This window comes from Lemur catta, chromosome 12 (assembly GCF_020740605.2).
Source record: "Lemur catta isolate mLemCat1 chromosome 12, mLemCat1.pri, whole genome shotgun sequence".
In the NCBI taxonomy this organism is placed as follows: Eukaryota; Metazoa; Chordata; class Mammalia; order Primates; family Lemuridae; genus Lemur; species Lemur catta.
Genome location: NC_059139.1, coordinates 65,041,329 through 65,064,104, shown reverse-complemented (window position 1 = coordinate 65,064,104; position 22,776 = coordinate 65,041,329). Strand labels below are relative to the sequence as shown.

General features: G+C 40.1%; 1 protein-coding gene across 1 annotated transcript in view; it reads left to right on the top strand.

Moving 5' to 3' along the window:
• The window catches only part of PCSK1 (proprotein convertase subtilisin/kexin type 1), a 38,684-nt gene extending 17,677 nt beyond the window's left edge, over positions 1-21,007 (top strand). Inside the window, exons 7-14 of the mRNA XM_045566573.1 lie at positions 1,372-1,544; positions 2,871-3,083; positions 5,560-5,660; positions 13,397-13,630; positions 14,800-14,957; positions 16,361-16,494; positions 18,079-18,240; positions 19,748-21,007. Coding sequence (XP_045422529.1) covers positions 1,372-1,544; positions 2,871-3,083; positions 5,560-5,660; positions 13,397-13,630; positions 14,800-14,957; positions 16,361-16,494; positions 18,079-18,240; positions 19,748-20,125 — 1,553 coding nt within the window. The 3' untranslated portion in view covers positions 20,126-21,007. The remainder of the gene's footprint in view (positions 1-1,371; positions 1,545-2,870; positions 3,084-5,559; positions 5,661-13,396; positions 13,631-14,799; positions 14,958-16,360; positions 16,495-18,078; positions 18,241-19,747) is intronic.
• The last annotated feature ends 1,769 nt before the right edge of the window (positions 21,008-22,776 follow it).

Genomic DNA, 22,776 nt, shown 5'->3' with positions numbered 1-22,776 from the left:
ATAGGCACTGTATCCTGGTAGTTAACAGGGTAGATTTGGGTGCCAGATTTCCAGGGTTCAAATCCTGGCTCCCTGATTTCAAGGTCTGTGGCCTTGGGCAAGCCACCATCCCTCCCCCTCTGGTCTCAATCTATCTACCTACAAAATGGAAAGAATTACAGCACCCACCTCAAATGGCTGTTGCGAGGATGGATGAGTTCATACATGTAAGCCCTGTAGAATGTGTAGAATGGTGGCTGTACATGGAATATCTTCAATGCACGTGAACTGTTATTATCATCCCCATTTTACAGTTGAAGAAACTGAGGAACAGAGAGGTTATGGGCTTGCTCAAGATTGCACAGCTAGCAAGCAGCAGAGCTGGAAATTTTTTCTTCCAGATGCATTTTTAAACAATTTTTTAACAAATACAACTGTCACTGATCATGTGAATTACATGTCCTTTTACCTTAGCTCCATAGTAAACAACAGTGTGCAAATCTAAGGCTGTGCACTCTATTGCATTATGAGCCTGAAGCCAGAAATAACCAAGTTGCTGCCTGTATCTGTCCAAATTGTTTTTGTCTCTTGCTTTCGCAAGTGTGATGATGGGCAACAGCCTATTGGAAAGCACAAAGAGCTACCACTTCTACCTTCTCCTAATGAAAAATGATTTCCCCTGGGGAGTGAAACCCATGGCAATGATTTCATCCTTGAGATTATTTAGGAGAAAAGGAAGCGTGTGTCTTGAAAATCGTCCTTAGCAAACACATAAAAGAATGGCCTCTAGGTTATTTTTAATCAGTGCTTAGAAACAAGAGTTCTTTCCCTACTGGCTCATTTCCGATTGTGGCTCGATCTTTTCAAGCTGCACGGTTTCCTGTCCAGCGTCCTTTGTATGGTGCAGACTCGGCCACAGCCATTCATGGTACAGTCCTGAGCAGGTGCATTGAGCGAGGGCTGTTGGTGGTCATTCTGAAAGCTGTTCTGTCATTTCATTGGCATGGTAGTGGAGGGAGAGGAGACATTTGTAATTGACAGGAACAATGGCCACTTCCTGTCATCCAAGGATGCTACTCCCCTGCAACCTCAATCCCAGAGGTCTTACTGGGAACAGAGCCTTGAGTGGGACAAAGAAAAGTCACAGCTGCTTGCTCAGTGCATACTATTTATTATCTTAAAGAGGAGACAAGAAAGCTTATGGGGGCAGTGACTTGTCCTTCTGTGCTGTTAGTAGCTGGGGGTCACAGGCACTGGGGACATCCAGTGGTTGTCTTGTTTTTGACTCTTTGGGGAGTCCTTCAAAAATATGAATGTTAACAGCATTGTGCTTTTCTACATGTACATACTGACATCAACCGTTGTGTGAGCGCGGTTTGTTTTGTTGCTCAGGCATAAGAATGCTGGATGGCATTGTGACAGATGCTATCGAAGCCAGTTCGATTGGATTCAATCCTGGGCACGTGGATATTTACAGTGCGAGCTGGGGCCCCAATGACGACGGGAAGACGGTGGAAGGGCCTGGCAGGCTAGCCCAGAAGGCTTTTGAGTATGGTGTCAAACAGGTGAGGTACTCAGCACAGACCTACATGAGATGAAACCCCACCATTTGAATATGAGGAGAACAGAACAACACTTAGGTTATGTGGAAAGAAATGGCCGTGAATTTCTTAACCATACAATCTTAAATGCACTTAGAGAGCCAAATCATTCTTCAGAAGGGTGAGAGTTAAGGGTTAAGAGAGTTTTGCCTATTTGGATCTGATGTTGAACAGAAGTTCATCACTTTTAGGATATTTTCTTTATTTTTATATTTATTTCTTTGTTTATTTATTTTTGAGACAAAGTCTCACTCTGTCACCTGGGCTAGAGTGCCATGGCATCAGCCTAGCTCACAGCAACCTCAAACTCCTGGGCTCAAGCGATCCTCCTGCCTCAGCCTCCCGAGTAGCTAGGACTACAGGTGCATGCCAGCATGCCCGACTAATTTTTGTATTTTTAGTAGAGACGGAGTCTCGCTCTTGTTCAGGGTTCAGGCTGGTCTAGAACTCTGAGCTCAAGCGATCCTCCTGCCTTGGCCTCCTAGAGTGCTAGGATTACAGGTGTGAGCCACTGCACCCAGTCTAGGATATTTTCTTTAAAAGTACTTCTGGACATTTCTTTCTCCTTTCTCATTCTCCTGCTGCGTTTGGATTTTCACAACTAGGTAAACTATGACCCAGGCTTCTTTCAAATGCTCTGAAAATGCATTCTTCGATATAGAAGCACGCTGCCTTCCACTGTGCACATGCCTGTTGAGCCTTGATTGCGTTGCTGTGCCACTTGGGCTTACTGCATTCTCACACATATCCTAAGGCCTTGTACTCCACAGGATGAAACAAAAGTAGAAACTTTGGAGAGCACACAAATCGAAAAATCATAGAAAGGCCAGCCTTGATGAATTCCATTCAATCGAAGAGTCCCTTTTAATGCAGCTGCAAGGCAGATCTGAATAATGCCTGATTTTGTCATTCTATCAGTCAGCCAGAAGATTCAAGCAGAAAGAAAGAGAGGAAGTTCAAAGATGCAAGCGTAGTGACATAAGAGGAGTGGAAGAAGATGAGCAAGTGCTAAAAGGCTAGATTATGAATCCACATAATACAGAAAAGAAAGAAAGGAAAACGTGTGCTCAGCCCTACCCCAAAGAGGGCCCGGGGACAGAGCCCAGTGATTTATAATACACAGTCTTGTGAGATTTCCAACACTGATGCTGAAAGTCCTGGAGTTGAAAATAGACCCCCAAAAACTGTCTCTGAGAGATTCATGCATGTAATTGTTGGGGATTTTATTGGGGTAGGACAGTGACTCCAATGGACAATGACAGACGTTATGCATTCTGGCTTTTCCTTTAGGGGAGACAGGGGAAGGGCTCCATCTTCGTCTGGGCTTCTGGGAATGGGGGCCGCCAGGGAGACAACTGTGACTGCGATGGCTACACAGACAGCATCTACACCATCTCCATCAGCAGCGCCTCCCAGCAAGGCCTGTCCCCCTGGTACGCTGAGAAGTGCTCCTCCACGCTGGCCACCTCCTACAGCAGCGGGGATTACACCGACCAGCGAATCGTATGTTGCTTTTGTCTAACTCCCTCTGCTTAGGAAGGAGAGCATAGCACGCATTCAGAATTATCCTCCTACGTGACCTTTGGTAATATCGACTTGCTTAAGCGTGCTGTCTCGGCTGGGGAGACCCACGGTTACTCACTTGAAAGGCTGGCATATATTGGGAAGTTTTCTCTCCAGGGATAATGACACTTCTGCCAAGATGATCTTCCCCTCCGTCATTTTTAAACTCAGCCTCGGGAAGCCACCAAACCTGTCATTACACACAGCCAAGACTCCAAATGTCTTTTCTGCTTGTCTGATGCCTCCCTGCAAACAGCCTTAAAGGCGATTTCGGGGTTGTAGGGGCTTTATCACCCTTGTACTTGCTGATCCTTTAATAGCAGGGATATAGTCTGTCTTGCCCTTTAGCAGATGATAAAAATACAGAGTCTACACCGGCTATGTCTCCTAAGAATGGATGACCCGCAGGAAAATAACAGTCTCAATTTCCCCTGAGGTGACCTGCTCAGCATCTGGGAAGGCAGTTCAGGGAGATCACGTGCTCAGAGAGCTCCTGCAGCCCACGCTTGCCTGAGCCTTCGCCACCGTGAGTCAGACTGGCCAAGGGCAATTAGTGGATTTCCCTTCAAGGGCACGACGATGAAGGGGCACTTCGGAGCTTTGAGAACAAAGAGAGCTGCTTTTCATTTAAAAATTTAAAGCCCCCAATTTAATTCCTAACACAGAACAAACAAACTAGCTAAAGTCTGTAGATCCTAATCTCAATGAAATAGCAGGTTATGATCCAATTAGACAGTGAGCGAATCCCGTAATAATTACCTAGGAATGTGTGCGAAATTCCTATTAATGGCATCTCACCAAAACTGTCCACACTAATGTCTTCTTCCTACAGGATCCCTCTTCTGCAACCGTTTCTGCAACCTAGTTTACACAGGAAAACTGTGGTCTCGACTTGAAAGCACAGGCCTCGCTCTCATGCCCATCCCTTCGGTTACTCAAATAACAGACAGCGACATTCTACCCAGGGGTTCTTTACCGCAGGCAGATTTTATAGCCTTTGAAAGGGGCACGTCAGACATCTGCCCCACTTCTGTTCAGAGCCCCTGGCTGCTGTCATTTCCCTGAGTGTCCAGAGCCGCCTTTAGAAAATGGCCTGTTAGGAATTTTCTCATCACCATTTCGTAGCCTGTCCCTTATTTGGGCTCCCCTGCACTGAAGCAGAAGAAAGATTTTCTATCTTTGTAAAAATCCCTTCTTAGGTAAGCCAGCCCTAGGAGAGACAGCTGGTGGATTCTATTTGAGACGGCTGCAGGAACATAGCCTTTCTCTTACGCAAACCTCTTTCTCAGCACAGTCATCTCTGGGGGCTTACTTGCGTCAACAGGTAAAAAGGGCAACCTTGTTTCCGCAGCCCTGCTAGGAGCGGAGCCACCATGACTTGAAAACTTCAGCGACCCCAAGCGGGAAGCCAATGGAGGTGATAATGGAACAAATTATTTTTTTACACCTCCCTCCCACACATTGAAATCTCTAGCTAAAAACTATGATGCTGGAGCCTGGGTGGGTGTCTTGTTAGTAATCCCTTGGCCCAACTGCCTATTCAACCAGCAGCGCTGTGGTCCCGATTGGAAGTCTTTCTGGTTTCTTCCTTCATCTCAGCAACCTCTTCATTACCCTAAAGTGAGCCTGGGTAATTCCTTGCAGGCAATAATCTTATGTAAAAATACTTTCACAGACAGGATCTCATTTAAACCTCAGAATATGAGTCAGCAAATGTACATCTCTTTTTACAGATGGGGAAACCAAATGACTTGCCCATGGGACATAGCTAATAAGTCGCAGTTCTAGAATTTGAACCCAGAACTCATTCCAGCACAGTTTTCATTTTAAAAACCTACCATTTTCATCAAAGTACAGATGCAGACACTAACTCGTGGGCATCAAATCTAGTGAACAGTGAGTGCAAACGACACACTAAGCAAATTTTGTGCAAGTAGTTCCAGTGGCTAAGACCAGGCTGGCTTTGCATTCTCGTGCTGAAGAGGCAGCCACATGTCAATCTAAAGGCAAAAGGGAATTTTGTCTGAGGCAGAATTTCTAAATATGCCAGACCAAACACAATGGACCTGGTGATTAATGGGCTAGCATGATTCACAGTGATTTTTAAACAGCTCTTTTTTTATAGACAGCATTTCGTTTGGGAATCTCAGAAGAGAAAATATTCATAGTGGGAGTATTTCATCCCCAGAAAAGGCGTCTTGTTGCCAGAATTATAGACAAGTTGCACATAGAGGAGAGTGAACTAAAATATCAGCAGATGGCAAACATCCGCCCGTGGTTTAGAGGAGAAAGTAGGGAATCGAATCAGCTGAGTTTCCTGGTCACAGCGGATGCGGCCCTTGGTCGCGTTAACCCCCAGGGCCAGGCTCACACTCCTCACGCGTTCTCCCGCCTTTCTCTCCTTGATGCCGCCCAGACGAGCGCTGACCTGCACAACGACTGCACCGAGACCCACACAGGCACCTCGGCCTCGGCACCCCTGGCTGCTGGCATCTTCGCTCTGGCCCTGGAAGCAAAGTAAGGCCCAGAAAGCTTCTAATCGCCTTTGCTAAGGTTGATTCTCCTTTTGAATGCCACATGTTTTTTTCCGAATACGTGGTTACAGGTGAAATTTTGGAAAACTGCAAAAGAATAATAATAATCATAAGCTCTCTTCCTGCCACTTTTGAGATAATCACTGTCAACATCTCAATGTAAATTTAATACACACACATCTTACAAAATTGGGAGCATAAAATATGCATTATTTTGTAATTTGATTTTTAATCCACCCTGTAATATTTTTAAAGTACTTGCTCACGTTTAAGTGACCGTTCCTTGACCTTTAAAAACTCATCTCTCCCCTCAGTCCTGTTTCCACTCAGCTACAAGTTCTTCTCACTTCTGTTTATTCCCATCAGGCACAATTTTGTCCAAATAGTTTCCCGTGGGCAGTTATTTGGAATGAGTTTCTAAAAATCCTTTTTTCAGACTAGACAAGCCTCATCCTGGAGCTGATATAATCACGTGAGGGAACATGAAATTCAGACAGGATTTTTATCCGTTCGTAGTATTCCATTGCATAAATGCAAATTTTATTAAAGTCACCTAATCATCTTTACACATCCTTGCCCATAAATATTAGTTGTCATCTCTTATAATTTCCTCAGGATAAATACTCAGAATTGGAATTTCTGGGCCAAAGGTCAAGTGTGTTTTAATGATTTTTGAGACATATTCACAAGTTGCAGCCTTTAAAGACTATACCATTTTATATTCCCACCAGGAGTGCCGTATGAAAGTGCCAATTTCCAAAACCCTTGCCAAAGCTACTCTCACTATCTTTTAAAATGTTTGCTGTATTGATAGGTGAAAATTGTAGCTCGTTTTAATATGCTTTTAGTTCATTACTACTGAAGCTCATCATTTTATATCCTTTGGCCATTTGTGTTCTGTGATTGCTACTTTATGGCCTGGATTTTGTTTTATGGCATTGATTCAGAAAAGCTATTGATGTTTTATCCAGTTTGACATTTACCTTTTGATTTTTTATGCATAATTTTTAATGAAATGAGGTTCGAGTACATATATATAGTTATGTTTGTCGGTCTGTGTCTTTAAGGCCTCTTCCTTTGTTTTTACGGTCAGAAAAATCTTGACAACCCCAAATTGTACAAACATTTATTTATATGTTTATTTTTATCATTCCCTTACCATATTTAAATTGTAAACTCCCCCAGAATTTATTCGGGTGTATGATGTTAAAAAAAGATTTAACAACATTTTTTTCCTTATAATACTTACCAATAGTCCAATACTTAACACAGAGGAAAAAAATTAACTGTGTCACTCTGCATATCCACAGCTTTTTATTGTTCTCATTCCTGCTTTCCGATGTTGTATGGTGACAGCAAATCTTTAAATGTCAAGTCAGGTGCTATGGTTGCATATTAGAAGAAGTAATTAAACCTGTAAATGACTATTATCCTTCCTAATGAGATTATCCTAGAAGAAACTACATATTCTCTAGAGACAGCACAAAGCAGTCCCTGAACGTCACGTTCAGTAGACTAGGTTCACAATAATGGAAGAGTAGAACATGTTGGCCTTTACCACAACTGGAAAAGCCCTGAGGTTGCTGAGCCTTTGTCCAGGAAGGGCTTCCTATGGAGACAAGAGATAGTTCCTGGGTATCTCAGCTATGACATGGCCAAGGTCGCTAAGCAAGACAGGCCTAGCAAGGCTCTTACCAAGAGTCCATCTACGTGGAGGGGCTGGCAAGATGTTCAGTAAGGGAAGAAGGAAATCCAGGTGCTCCATTAGAAATAGATTTTGGTTCCAACAGAAAAGCTAAGTTCAGAATCTGAGTTCACACATAATAAGAAGGGGATGGATGAGGGACAAAATCTATGAACACAAGCTAAGACTGGCATCGGTAGATCCAAATGAACTTCAAGAAAAAGAGTCCAAACAGTAAATGTTGCAGGGAATACCTGGCTTCAAGTTCTAGCTAGCTCTACCACTACCTATGTGGCCTTAGGCAAGTTAATTTATATATGGGGCTTAATCTTTCCATCTATAAAATGAAGAAGTCAAATCAGACCATTTTTCTCCAACTTCTTCCCTTTATAAGATTCTCAATGTTGAAGCTGAAGATGTCAGCATATACAGATAATCTGTATTCACGTTAGAATATCTGCTGGTGGTGAGAGATCTGTGCTACAAGGAAGTAGGGTCCTGTGGATTATAGGATCCTATGAAACAGGCTTATAATATTTATGATTTCAAGGTACCAGCCATTAGCCCCAAGGATATGTTTAAAGAAAACCATCTTAAAAATTTTAAGTCTAGAGTCTTTCTTCTCTACCCAACAACTGTCAGATGCATGTAAATGTAACTAGTCATGCCCAGCCCGTCCTTGTCTAATAGCCAATATAGTAGAAATAGCCATGTAGATGAGCAGATGTAATGCCAATTTCACATAAGAATTGAAAATTTAAAAGCATAATCCCTGGTTTCTAAAACTTCAAACCTTCTTTTTCAGTATACACAAGGAGAAAATGATCTAAGAATGATCTAGCCTCATTAATCTCAGTCTGTGGTGGACTATTTCTACAGCAGGGGCTCCACTGCTATGAAATACACAGATGATTTCTGAGGGGTCCATGACTCTCTTTGCAGCTAACTGCAGAATTGTTTATAAGTGTGTGCATGGCGTTTTTCTTGTGAATGGTTTGTAGGTTCCAGCAGATTCTCAGTTTTAAGAGTCTATAACCTCCCAGGAGTTTATCATAAAAATTTTATTCCCTTCATGTTGATTCAATTTATCAGTGAGATGGACATGATTGATCTATCTTTAACATTTATGTCCTTGCTACCAAAGTACATAGAGATTATTGAGATGTCTGTTCTTGGTTGGACAGTTTTCTGAACACTATTGTACACCAAGATTGAATGCCAGAATTTCTACAAATGTAATCAAGCTTTATCCCCCGACACGCATGATTGAGAGAATCATTTAACCATGTGCCATCCTCAAGAAACAAGTGTGGAGGCTGAAAAACTCTTGACTAAACCTATCAGGAATAATGACATCCAATACTTATTAGGTTCTTCCTACAGGCCCAACACTGAGCTAACCTCTTTATATATAATACTAATTCTAACCCTTACAACAGTCTTATGACATGGAAATCATTAGTTGCATTTTATAAATGAATAGATTGAGGCTTAGAGAGGTTGAGAAATGTAACCAAGATCTCACAAGGAGATTCAAACTCAGGTTTCCCTGACGTCAAAGCCCATTCTATCAGGCAACTACACTATTCAGCCTCACCCAGCCCTGAGAGGGAGAGAAACTGTTGAATGGCAGCCTGTCATCCCCTCCAATAAAGGTTAAGGGTTACGAAGATTGAGGCAGATAAATGAACATGTATTTATGAGTTCCTCATAAGTTTCCTGTCACAAGCAGACTACCTAATATGCTGCATTGAATGTGCTATAACTAGCGTGTTGGGGGTGGGAAGAAAAAAGGGAAAGAGAAAGAATGGTTTCTGGCTGAAATATGTACAGAGGACTATTTTCCTTCCCTAAAACAATGTTTTTGAAACACCAGCATACGTAGTAGTCACCTGGGGAGTTTAGTGAATATGCAGGGTCCCAGGTCCCCTTGCCAGCAAGTCAGATTCAGAAGTTTCTGGTGTGCAGCCTAGGAATTCTCCACTTTTAACAAGCATCCCAGACACTCTTTAATGCTGGTAGTACCTTAACCAAAGTTTGAGAAGCAACTATTATAAAGAGTTACTTTTACAGCTGGAGTTTTCTCCAACCTCATCCAGCTGTGACTGTGAAGGTACCCATTAGGGTAGTTAATAGGTATATCGTGGAGATAAATATACTGAGAGTAAGAAAGAAAGGAATTTCTTGCATAAATGCCTGTGGCACTATTATTTTTATGTAGTAAGCATACCTACAGAAGCTGGCAGACAATAGACTCAGTCTTCTCAGGAGAGATCAAAAGAATTAGAAAAACTTTTAATAGAGGAGAAAAATTCTGAAGTGAACCATCATACCTTCATACCTTTGGAGACATGAAAGAAACAGGTGAACCCATCTTATGTTTTTATTCAAGTCTGGAGAAAGAGAAATGGACTTTCAATGCTGTATGAAACCTCCGGGGGAAAAAAAAAACACAACAAAAACATCCTTGACTCAATGGGTTATGAAATGTCGGAAAATGCAAATTAGAAAATCTTCAAGATCTAGGCTCATTTAGGGTTATCAGTGGCTGAACCAGGTAGACTTTTCACTCTAGAATTTGTTTCCAGATGACTTTACCTACATCTCTTCTAATTGGAAGCAATGTTTAATTTCAGTGTTTAATTCCATAACCTTTATTTTTTATAAACATAGCTTTGTTTAGCAACCCAATGCAGTTCTAAAAAATTTAATTATTGCGGATGCTGTTGAGCACTAATTAACAAAGGGAGGCTGTCAGGAATGAGTTGTACTATTGTTAGCAGCTCGTTTTCATTTATGAAATGCAAGCATGCAAGTGAAGAATAACTCTGTTAGGAAAATAGTTTTAATTTTCCTAATTGTATGACAATGAAGCTCCTTGAATATTTTGCAAAGACTAGATAAAAGAAAATTAAAAAAATGAAACCTGCAACTAAATATAAAATAAGTGCTCTACTATTGAAATATAGAAAGTGTACGTTTTGTATATGATTAGCATGATTATCAGCACCTGGCCTTACGCCTCCTCAGTACCCTTCCTCACCCTACCTTGATAGGCACACCTGTGTACACTCATCATCCATATGGGAAACTGGTGCTGCCCATTGAACACCTTGATAAGAGGCTTTTACCTAAATCCTTTTAAAAGACCAGAAGGAAGCAAGCACTCCAATAAAATGGTCTGTAGGACAGACTTAGTTTCTACATTGAGAAAATAGCCATTTCTGCTCAGTTAATGATTCCTGAATGTGGGCTGGCCAAAAAGGAAACAAGGTCTACAAAGAGCTATTTCTGATAATAGGCAGATAGAAGGGCTGAATAATAAGGACTTCTGGAAATTGTCGTATCAATCCTCTTGTGTTATACATGAGTCAGCTCAGGCCCAGAGAGATAAAGAGACTTGTTTAAGGTCACACAGTACTTTGGAGGTAGAATACAGTTAAAATGTGCTTTCTATTGCTCCATATTCTGACCCCATGATTTGAAATGATTTATAATTGTCTAGATTGGTCATATGCTTGCAACCTTTCTACCAACTCCTATTATTTCACTGTAATATAGAACTGGCTAGACAGGGTTTTTTTTCCCAATCATAAGTACAAAAATCATGCCCTACCCTCAGATATTTTGATGAGTGGGGTTGGGGTGGGGCTCAGGAATTTTTATTATTTACAAATATGCCAGGTGATCATGATGCAAGCGACTTGGGACCCAGAGAACCCCTGAAGTGGAGTCCTCCTAAGGCCTCCATCGGCCACGGCCACACTCTGGGGGGAAGTGATATGTTGTCAGGAGCTGAGCTGAGCTGTCAGGTGTTAGAGTAGCTCATTAAAGCAACAAGCCAAAAATGAAACAGTTAAGCCTTTAATCACTTACTGCTAGGATAAAGGAAGAGTCTAAAACCAGAGAAAATACCAGCTTGCCCTGTTCCATTTTCCCCCATGGAAAGGCATGTGGCTCAGCACAGACACGAGGGCTGTCTCACTGTCCAGTGAGCCCTGAACAAAAGACTCTGGCAGTTTTATGGACTCTGGGGTGGAGAGTGGGGGCGGGGAGTAGTGAGGGCAAAGGCTGGGGATAGTATTGAGTCAGAGTAGGGAAAGGTGTCTTCATGCTTCCCCCTCCTCCCTCCCTAAGGATGCCTAGGCAGAGATGTCTTAAGACCTCTGCTCAACACCTCAAAGAGACATAGAAATGTAAATATTGGAAGAGCATTGCAGGGGGTGGGGAGGAGTGGTCCTGAGGCCTGGACTGCAACACCCCTCCGAGGCTGCGATGCTGCGATGCACAGCTCTGCACCCTATCTGTGTGGGGAGGGCAGCTGCCCCCACCCCATGTGGCCCACCCACACCCAGGTTTTTAACTACCAGAGAGACTCCCCAGTATTTAGGAATGTACACTGCCTCTTTCTTGTCACCAGGGGATTGTTTAACCAGCACACTATGAGCTCTGGAGAGAAGGCAGATTCCCCTGACAATTGTTCTCCAACCTAATGATAAGATAGGAAGCTTAAGTAGTAAATACTTGGGCATTTACTTATTAAATAATGTTTAATTGCTTTCATGGGAACAAGGCAGGTCTCAAAGTCAAGGAAAAGCTCGAGATTATGAAAGAATCTGACTAATGACTAATAGCAATAAGCTTTAAAATCATATTTGGGGCTAGTTACACGTAGGCACATTCAATTATTGAACCAAGCAATATTTACTGAGCACATACCCTGTGCCTAGCTTTCTTCTGGGTGCTTGGCTCACATCAGAGAACAAGATAGGCAAAGATCTCACCGCTTCTCATGGCTAGATGCAAACAAGGGTGACAGACGTTAATATTACACAATACAAATGAGTTCCCTAGTATGTTAGGAGGTGATAAATGACATGGAAGAAGAAAATACATATACATCTATAGCAGGATAAGACAGCTCGGGAGCACATGGGGAGAACTGAAATTTTAAATAGGGAGGCCTCATCATATTATAATACATCCAACAATGCCTTACATCTCCAATTCATCTTTATATTGTTGCTCAATTAATCTTACTAAAAACGCTTTTGATTTTACCATTTCCTTTCTCAAAAATCCTTGATGATTCCCATTGCCCAATGGATAAAGTATAAGCTCCCTTTCCAGCATTCAAGATTCTCATCACTCTGGCTCAGTATTCCTCATTGTCCCTTCCCTGGTCCAGCAAACCAGACTGTCACCTGGCTGCACCTGTACTGTCCCACCCTGGTGCTTTTGCTCCAGGGGCCTCATGCCCTCTTCTCTATCTGCACCTCTCAACATTCTACCCACCCTTCAAAGTTTAGCTCAAATATTTCTCCCCAGCAAAGGCTCCCTAGATCTTTTCATTCCATGGGAATTTTTTCTCCTCTAAACTCCCTCAATACATTAAGCTATGAATCCAGCATCCAACAGATATATTATGGCTATAAAAAGACTTATTTTTAATGGATTGTAAAAGTGTAAAGAATCACCTCCTTGAATATTCCCACGTATTTAGCATGGTGCCTTGCAAGAGTGAGCTCACATAGCTAAGAGTTTCTTGACAATTTTGACATATAAAGAAAAAAAGTAAAGCGTGTTTACAAGTAGGTAGCCAGCCAGTGTCTTTAAAATGTAGTTCTTCCTACGAAGGAAGTCAAGGCCTCATCTGTGGGTTCATGATGCCGAAAGTGCTAAGGCTTTTCATGGGCAGCATAAGACCGGAAGGTCCAAAGAAGTGTTGTCATTTAAAATTTTTGCTCCAGTTAAATGTAACTAGAAATCAGGGACAAAGTTTACACTTCTATAATGCCGAGGGTTGAATTTTATTCATAGTAAAAGCTTAACTTATATGTGAGAAGTTTTCAGTACTGTATTTTGAATTTTGAATGAAAAGATATACCAATAGTAATAGATACTAGAACAATATAAGTACAATTGCAAAAGGCCCTTCATAATCCCTGAATGGAGATGCTTATTGTTAGCACTTGGTTTTGTAAAGAAACTTCATTTTGTCCCTGAAAGATACTTTGGGTCAACTTCCCCTCCAGCCCAAATCTCACCTGGCGAGATATGCAGCACCTGGTTGTCTGGACCTCTGAGTATGACCCACTGGCCAATAACCCTGGATGGAAAAAGAATGGAGCAGGCTTGATGGTGAACAGTCGATTTGGATTTGGCTTGCTAAATGCCAAAGCTCTGGTGGATTTAGCTGATCCCAGGACCTGGAGCAGTGTGCCTGAGAAGAAAGAGTGTGTCGTAAAGGACAATGACTTTGAGCCCAGGTAAATGTCTTCAGGAATCTTAAGCAAACATTTGCCCATGGCACAATTTGATTACAGTGTTTGTCACTCTGCCTACTTTTTTTCTCACCTACTGTTCTGAAGTAGATGGAGACAGAGGTTGCCAGTGTTCTCTGTGGGTCTCCATGGAGAATCACTGAGAGACCAAAGAGCTATAACTCATGCTAGCATATTTGCATTTTCCTCTTGCAGCCCACCTACCACATAGCATTAAGTCCAAGGTGCACCACTGTTTATGTAAGAAAAACATTGCCAAGTAAGCTATGACCAACCATCAGTTTTAAGATTCATTTAAAATTCAATGTTAAACTATTTCTAAAAATTCATCTTAGGATTGATGAAATGCAGTACTTGCCAACCAGTATTACCCAAGACTTACTTTTAAAATAGCCTTGCTTCGTGCCACAGTGCTATGTGACTCATGACTTTTCTTCCGTGAAGAATCCTTTATCATGCTGCTTTTACATAGACCACCTCTGGTACACCACATCCAGCCACAGAAGCAAAATTTGCTATGTTTCTTTCTTTCTTTCCCTTTCTCTCTTTCATTCTCTCTCTCTCTCTCTCTCTGATTCTCTTTCTTTCTTTTGAGACAGCATCTTGCTGTGTTGCTCAGGCTGATCTTGAACTCCAGGTCCCAAGCAATCCTACTATCTCGGCCTCCCAAGTAGCTGGGACCACAGGCACAAGCCACTGTGCCCAGTGTGTGTTTTGTTATTTTTATCAAGACAACCTAATAATACTGAAGACTCACTTACACAAAATACCTGAGGGTGGGTAGGAGGCTTAGGGGCATGCTTTAGGAAGGCCTTATATACAAAATCATTTTTTCTTAAAAGAAACTTTGCTGGGTCCAAAACACAGCTACCTGTATTCAATTCCACAACAAATAGCATTGTATTTAGGTATTTGTGTTCCTTACTATTTTCTTATGCACTAAAATTAATTTATACTGAATCCTGAATTGAGTTCTACTCGTAACAGGGAATGGCAACAAGCTTAGCTGAGTATCTAGTCAGGACTGATATGTGTATATATATATATACATATATATATATGTGTGTGTGTGTGTGTGTGTGTGTGTGTGTGTGTGTAATCTGCAAGGAAGAAGACATATACTTTATTCAACGCTCTGTATTGAATGTATTTAGAGCCCTGAAAGCTAATGGAGAAGTTATCATTGAAATTCCAACAAGAGCTTGTGAAGGCCAAGAAAACGCTATCAAGTCCCTGGAGCACGTGCAATTTGAAGCAACAATTGAGTATTCCCGGAGAGGAGACCTTCATGTCACACTTACTTCTGCAGCTGGTAAATGAAGGAAAACAAAATTCTTCTAAATCATTTGTTTAAATTTTTAAGTGTAAATTGAATGATTTCAAATCACTGATTGTTTTTATTTATAGGACTAATAGATATTTGCAAATCTTAAAAAAACCATGCTTACTTTTACTTTTTCTTGGTATTAGATCTTCCTCTGTGCTGCTCATTCCCACCGGTCCTTAGATAAGCTGAGAGTGAGTGAGGCCCATTCAAATAATACCAATTAATAAACTTTCCTGGAGTCACGCATTTTTAAAACTGGGTTCGCTTTTCCAGGTTACTGATCTATCCTTCTTTTCTTTTAGGTAATATATTAGTGAAAGTTACTCTGATAATTAATTAATGAAACTAATAGATATATCTGCAATATCCAAGGAGTCAATTGAAAACTGGAAATTCTGATCTGTAAGAAAAGGTTGAGAAGACTAAAAAATTGGCCATAATAATATGAATAAGGCCATATGATAGGATATCTAGACTTTTGCCCTTTCCTGAGAGGGTGCTAATTCAGATGAGATAGTGGATGGGAAAGGGCTGTGAACCATAAACCACAATCCAACCAGGTGGATCTGCTCCAATACTCTTACGTCTTAGTAGGACTCCACTGACTAAATTCAGATACATGAAGAAAGATGAGCTATCTCTATGATCTTCTTCTAGAATATGAATTTTTAGAGGTTTGGAGTAGGCTATGTTAATTTTGGAGTTATGCTTTCTAGATGTTTTGGAATTGGCCTGAAATATTAGTGAAAATGCTTTTTTCATTCATTGACCTACAGTTCACATAACCGTTTCACTTAGAAAGAAATATTATTTATTGATCTATATAGGGTTTGGACTTGAAAAATTTTAGAGCTACTCTTAGTAGTAGTTTTTATATGACAAGAGATCACTGAATTTATATATCATTGATCAATTAATATTTAATTAATGATAATTATTAATAACTAGATAATGTATTAATTAAACAAATTAAATGATTATAGATTCAGGCACCTATTCAATTTTCAAGATTTCCTCTTACACTTTAACATCATAGTTCCACTAAAATGTATTTTAGATCTTTGACTTTCTTCTTTAATCCAACTTGTAAATGTAGTTCTCATTCCAATAACTTTTAGTCAACATGTTCATTCATTATTGATTTTTTCCACAATATTCATTGAGGAAAATAATATTATTTTCTATTATATGCCAGGCAGTATGCTTAGTACTATAGATAAAAGCATCATTTTTTTCCTTGTGAATGTCTCTTTCCGGGTCTTACACTAAAAGGGAAAATTAGGACTAATTTCTCCCAGCTTTCATTTTCAATTATTAGATGTTACAGAGTATCTTACTATCAGAGCTGTTAGAACATTCATTATCTTGTGTTTGTTGCATGAAAATAGGAACTAGCACTGTACTGTTGGCTGAAAGAGAGCGGGATACATCTCCTAATGGCTTTAAGAATTGGGACTTCATGTCTGTTCACACATGGGGAGAGAACCCTATAGGTACCTGGACTTTGCAAATTACAGACATGGTAAGTATAGATGAGAGGATGAAGAAACACAAGCTTACTTTTAAACACTTTGAAGCACTTTTAAGGTTGATTTTTGTCATTAATTAGGGCCCTAAGGAACTATACAACTCCTTAGTAGAAGTAAGAGAGAAAGGTAGTGTTTCAAACCCAGCCGGCTTGGTTATACAGATCATTGATTATGATCTGTATGATCTGTATAACCATATCTATAGAAGGGAAAAAAAGATATACTGATTAACAATGTGACCGACTATGGGATGAATCCTGATTTCCATGTCCGAATGCAGCCAGCCACCTGACCTATTCAGGCACCAAAATAATTGTATTAACAAAGACAGTCAAATGCTCAGACCAGCTTTGGTTTAACACTCTGCTGGAGTTTCATGAAGGCATTCTTACAATTATTCTGCAGTGGCTATTTGGAAGTAGCTTAATGTTAGGCAAAATATCTTATTTAATATGACTCTTTTTTTTTTTTACCAGTTTTAATCATGAAACAAACCAAAAAGCATTTCTCATTTCTCTTTTGCTCTTTACTAACACACTTTGACATCCCTCTGTAATTTTAACACACAGTTACGAAAAGGAAAGGACAAAAACGTGTGAGCAAAAAGCCAAAATAAATGAATTATTTAGTTTTGCATCATTTCTCCAGTATTCTCTATAGGTGAGAATATAAAAGAATAGCGTTTTGGCTTTGAGTTCTGAGAGGAAGTGTAGTTAAGTATCAGCAGTGTAGATTTCAATGCCTAGATAACTTTTTTAAAAGAAATTACTAAAAAAGACATTCTTAAAGATGTCAATTAAATTAATATAAATTCTATAGTCATTTTTCTTTTTGTCTAAGGATAGCTTTTTCTTAAACACTGCTAAAGTTGTGGTTTAGAAATGGAAGTTGTAAAAAGTCCTGCTCTCATAGATAGAGGAAGAAAATGTTCTTAGTGGGTTGTCCTGTTCTTGAATGTGAACTCTATCCTTTAACTCAATTTCGCCACCAGGAAACTAACGAAACCTATTTACCAACATGGGATTATTTTATCTCAAGTTTGCTAAATATGACCCTACACTTTTAGATTTTTAAAAAATATTTTAGATTTTAGCATATTATTTATAACATAATTATTGAGTCTCTGAAAATTATTCTTCTTTCCATAAGTATATAATTTGTAAGGGCTGATTAATACTGGAGTTTATTTATAATACTGCATAGAGACTGATTTTTTTCCCAATGAAATGTTTCTATAAGTTGATAATTGGGAAATATAATTTTATTTATGCAAGGTATAGTCGGCTTTTCAATAACACATCCAGTATGGAAAAGAAGATTTATTTAGAGAGTTTTGATTTTTTAATTAAATGCTTGATTATGAAGCAATCAGCTTTTAAATTGTTGAACCCACAAACTGTCGATTTTTATAGCAAGAATGAATCCAATGATTTCTTTTGACATAGCTCTCTACACATGAAATGCATAGAACCTTAAAATTAGATTTTCAGTATGAAATCCTTTTTAGATATTTGGAATGAGTTTGTTTTGTGTTATTGAAAACACACACTAGAAACATATGTATGCTTTTTCATTAGTCTGGAAGAATGCAAAATGAAGGAAGGATTGTGAACTGGAAGCTGATTTTGCATGGGACATCTTCTCAGCCAGAGCACATGAACCAGCCTCGTGTGTACACATCCTACAACACGGTCCAGAATGACAGGAGAGGGGTGGAGAAGATGGCAGATCTAGGGGAGGTCTGTGTGGCTCTGTTCTTGGCATGCTCTCTTTTGAACTGTAGACAATGTAGTGAGTGAAGCTGCACCTAACTTCTAGACAGGGAGTAAGTCAAACACAGACTGGGAGGAAAAGGAGTGGCAGTGGTAAACTGTTTATTTTCCATACGATGAAACCTTATTTTTTTCATTTGTTCTTTTATCCAGAATTTAGAAATTAAAATTAATGAATTCAAATTATTACATCCCCTAACACAAATTTTCTCCATTTATGACAGATACCAAATTGAAGAGAAAGCTGTCTTTATGCATGATCACATATGTCGAATACTTGCATTACACTTAATTTTTAAGCGTTTTCCACATTATCTCGTTTAACCTATAATCCCTATGAACTAGGAAAGACAGACGTTAGTATGTCCATTTTGCAGAAAGGAAAACTAGGCTCAAGTGGCATAATCATATGGGCTTCCCTTTCCTAATTCTTTAACTGACATTTCTTGGTAACACCAAGGGGAGCTATAGAATCACAATTGCTCCCAGAACATGTGAGAGAATAGCTAAAGTAAGTCATTCACATTCCCGGGTCTCAGCCTACAGGCAATGCTGGCTTCTGCCTATCAGATGAGTGGGGGGGAAGAAACCTCACTTTCTTTATCCATGTATTACTCAGCCTCCAGCACAGCGCCTCTGAGGTCGCAGGCAGGTGTTCAGAATTTCCAGAATGGCCTGCCCTAAATAGGTCTAGCTCTGTGCTGGGTGTTTTGGAAGATAAAAGTATTTATTCAAGAAATTTATAAACTAACCATGGTGAGGCTTCAGCTCAGATCTGGCCCCATTCATATTCTACATGATGGCTTCCCTCCGGGGCTTGAGTCCCAGGGCCTCTTCTTCACAGTCTGGGAAGCGGGTTAACCTTAGGAGTGTTTCTCCTTCTGATACTCCTTAAGGGATACTACCAGGACATCGAAATACTTCCACAGCAGTTGACCAAGAGCGGCTTCTGAGCTCTGCAGTTTCCTCCTCCCCAGCCCACCACCTCAGTCTCTCCCCTGGCCACCCAGGGGCTAAAAGGGTAGTTCTGGCAGAGTAGGCACCTCCAGGAATCTGCTCCCACACTACAGCAGCTGGTGGGAGTCTTCTGTAAAGAGTTGTTAAATATTTTAATATCCTCTTCTTCCCAAAATGGATTCCACCATAGCACACTGACAAGTGAAGGAAACTAACACATACTGAGCACTTACATGTACTCTCTCATTCAGTCTTCAAAACCACCAGAAATGGAGGTGTTCTTGTTACTACTTGGCAGGTGAAATCAAGGGAGATTAAGACAGTTGTCAAAAGTACTTCAGTAAGTAGGCAAGTGAGGGCTGAGACCCACATCCATGTGCCCCCAGCTTCACGTTCTCTGGGCTCCCCACTTTTCCTCTCCAGGGGCAGCAGTGGGCAGGTGCTAGCATTGCAGCTAGCTCACCTGGCCATAAGGAATGAGTCTTCTTTCCTTTGTGGGTGCCATTTTGTGTTTTAGGAGCAAGCCAAACAAGAGGAACCCAACGAGAAGCTCCTGGTGTCCCAAAGCCCCAGTAGCGGCAACGTGGAAGGCAGAAGGGATGAGCTGGCGGAGGGAGCCCCGTCCGAGGCCATGCTGCGACTCCTACAGAGTGCTTTCAGCAAAAACTTGCCGCCAAAGCAATCACCAAAGAAGTCCCTAAGTGCAAAGCTCAACATCCCTTATGAAAACTTCTACGAAGCCCTGGAAAAGCTGAACAATCCTTCCCAGCTTAAAAACTCTGAGGACAGTCTGTATAATGACTATGTTGATGTTTTCTATAACACAAAACCTTACAAGCACAGAGATGACCGGCTGCTTCAAGCTCTGGTGGACATTCTGAATGAGGAAAATTAAAATAAGTGTGTGGTCCCAAGTTGGAAATATTCATGCTTCTTCCTTACCCTTAGATTTTGCCTGTGTCTGAAGTGGTTGTTTTGTCATTGATTCCTATGCTTATTATTATAAGCATAGGTACTTTATGGTACTTTTTCTTTTTCTCCCCAAACTGTACATTTGAAGGGGATGAGCTCAAGTAGGAAATCTAACTTCCAGAACTGATCCTAACACATCTCTCAAAACACATCTTTCCTACCCACAAAAGTCAAGTGTTTTGTTCTTTGTGGAGTCACAGTTGACACATCGCCCTCACACAACATTAGAACACCTCCTCGAGCCCATTTCATTTCTCAAATGCAGAGGCAAAACCTGGGCAATTAATGAATTTGATAAAGTAATCTACAAAGAATGAGAGAGAGAAAAAAACTTTCTGTAGCTTGTTCCCTGTCTTTGCCGTGTGGTTCTTCAAATTTTGATACCAAGAAAGCATTTGGAAAGTCTCTAATGAAAGAGTGCACAGTTAGACCTATTCTCTAAGCCTTTCTACTCCGAAGTACTACTCATTCCCAGAGTCACAGTCTCATCATTTGGGGGAAAGCTGGATTATTTAGATCTAGAAAAAGATAGTGAACTCTGCATGTTCTGGTTTGGACGTTCTTCTCTGATTGGTGTGCCATGCAGAGGCATCCGTGGTCCCAAAGGCTGCTGCGGCTCACACTCCGTGCCCTGGTCTCTTCCTGTAGTTAGTTCCCCTTCTTCTGAAGGTTTTCCTTACCTGTCTCCTTTCTTGTCCACAAACTAAATATTGAGAGAACTACCACTTTCTCAGAAAAAGACCTGGAAAATTCCTAGTTATAATTTTTTTTTAACAATAATAACAGGAAACCACTCATCATCACATGGAAAACCGATGTAATAACAGGAAAATATTCCTAATAGGGAAAACCGATGACAGGTTTTGTTTTTGTTTTCTCAAATTGTGTTCATTAGAACAAGTTGTTCTGGATCTTTGAAAACTGAATGTTCATTCTTTGATACTAAAAGGTCTCCTCCAAAACCTAGAGCTGGTAGTGTCCAAATTCTCATCAAATTGCTTCCAAGCTTCAAATCAAAAGATGGAACTGGCAGCCCACAGACCTTATTTTGTCCCTCAAGTAGATTTTGTTTGGTATACAGAATGTTTTAAAAACGTGAGTGATTATTGAAAATATGAGAATTCACATAAAACCTGATTCTCAGACCCATCTTCCCTCATGGCAACAGTTGGCGGGAGCTGAGTAACAGCTGCCTGATTACACTTGAGCTCCCGGTCCCCATGGCACCCCGCTCCGTGCTACTCACAATGGCCCTGTGACTCATTACTGCACTAAATGAATGTGTGCAAAGTGTAATTTCATTAGGAAAAAAACTACCCTCAACTTCTGTTAGGAAGGATCTCTATAATAATAATTATGAAAGTTTGCTAGGATCCAATTAGGTTGCATTTATAGGCAAAAAAAAAAAATAGGTATTTTAGACCCCCCAAAGTACCTCTGAAATCTAGTTTGACATATTCATTTAATCTCACCCCACCTGGATGGATGTTCACTTATACTAATTCATTCATTGCCAACCTCCTAGCTTCCCTCTTTCAACATGCCCATGTAGGGGACAGCCACCTACAATTGTTGACTTTCTCCCATTGAATTTGCTGTTTGCAATTCTTTCACGAAGTTTGAATTTGATAAGGCCACCAATGGCATTGAACTGGTTCAGGAAGAGAATACTAGTCTGTTTCTCACTTTGACTTGAAGTGTAGTTGGTAAGACAAGCTTTCACTTGCAATTGTACTGTTCGAATTTGTGCAGAATGAGGGTATTTCGAGAGTAATAGCTGTGATATATAGAGATTGTTCTCCTAAAATACATCTCGTATCTCTCTGTCCTTGGAAGTTTCACATGTTGTTTGATGTAAAGTGTTGGATAGAATTTTTAATATTGCAGCACATCAAAAAGTATTAAAGCTGAAAAGGATCAGAGGGTTATTAGATTAATTTTCAACTAAAAAACAAAAACTAAGGCACAGAGAAGCCAATAAGTGGTAATAAATAAGAGTTGGTATTAAAACTCATCCTTTTCCTACTACTAATCTAGGGCTAAATGTATGAAGCTTTCTTTTTAATTCTTCCTAATAGTATCTTTTCCAGGTTAAAACCCCAACGAACTGATTGGGTTGTAGCCAAAGGTTCACTCTCGAGAAGCTTTAATATTTAAATAAAATCATGTTTGAATGTTTCCAACCTGGAGTATATTGTTCAGACATAAAACAGCTTTGTCAGTCTTTCTTAGTGCCTGTGTGGATTTTTGTGAAAATGTAAAAGAGGAAACTTATATAATATTTCCCTTGGAATTTTAAGCTATATTTTCTTTACAGGTGTTTATAATATACCAATGCTTTTATCAAATAGAATTTTAAAAGGCATAGTAAATTGTATTAAAGAACCAAAAGTTTTCCTGAGAATAAGAAAGTTTCATCCAATAAAATATTTTTGAAAGGCATGTTCCTTTATCAATGAAAAAAAAAATAATATGTATGTGTTGTGATATTAAAAGTGACATTTGTCTAATAGCCTAATACAATGTGTAGCTGAGTTTAACATGTGTGGTCTTAGCATTCTTAAGGGAACTCTC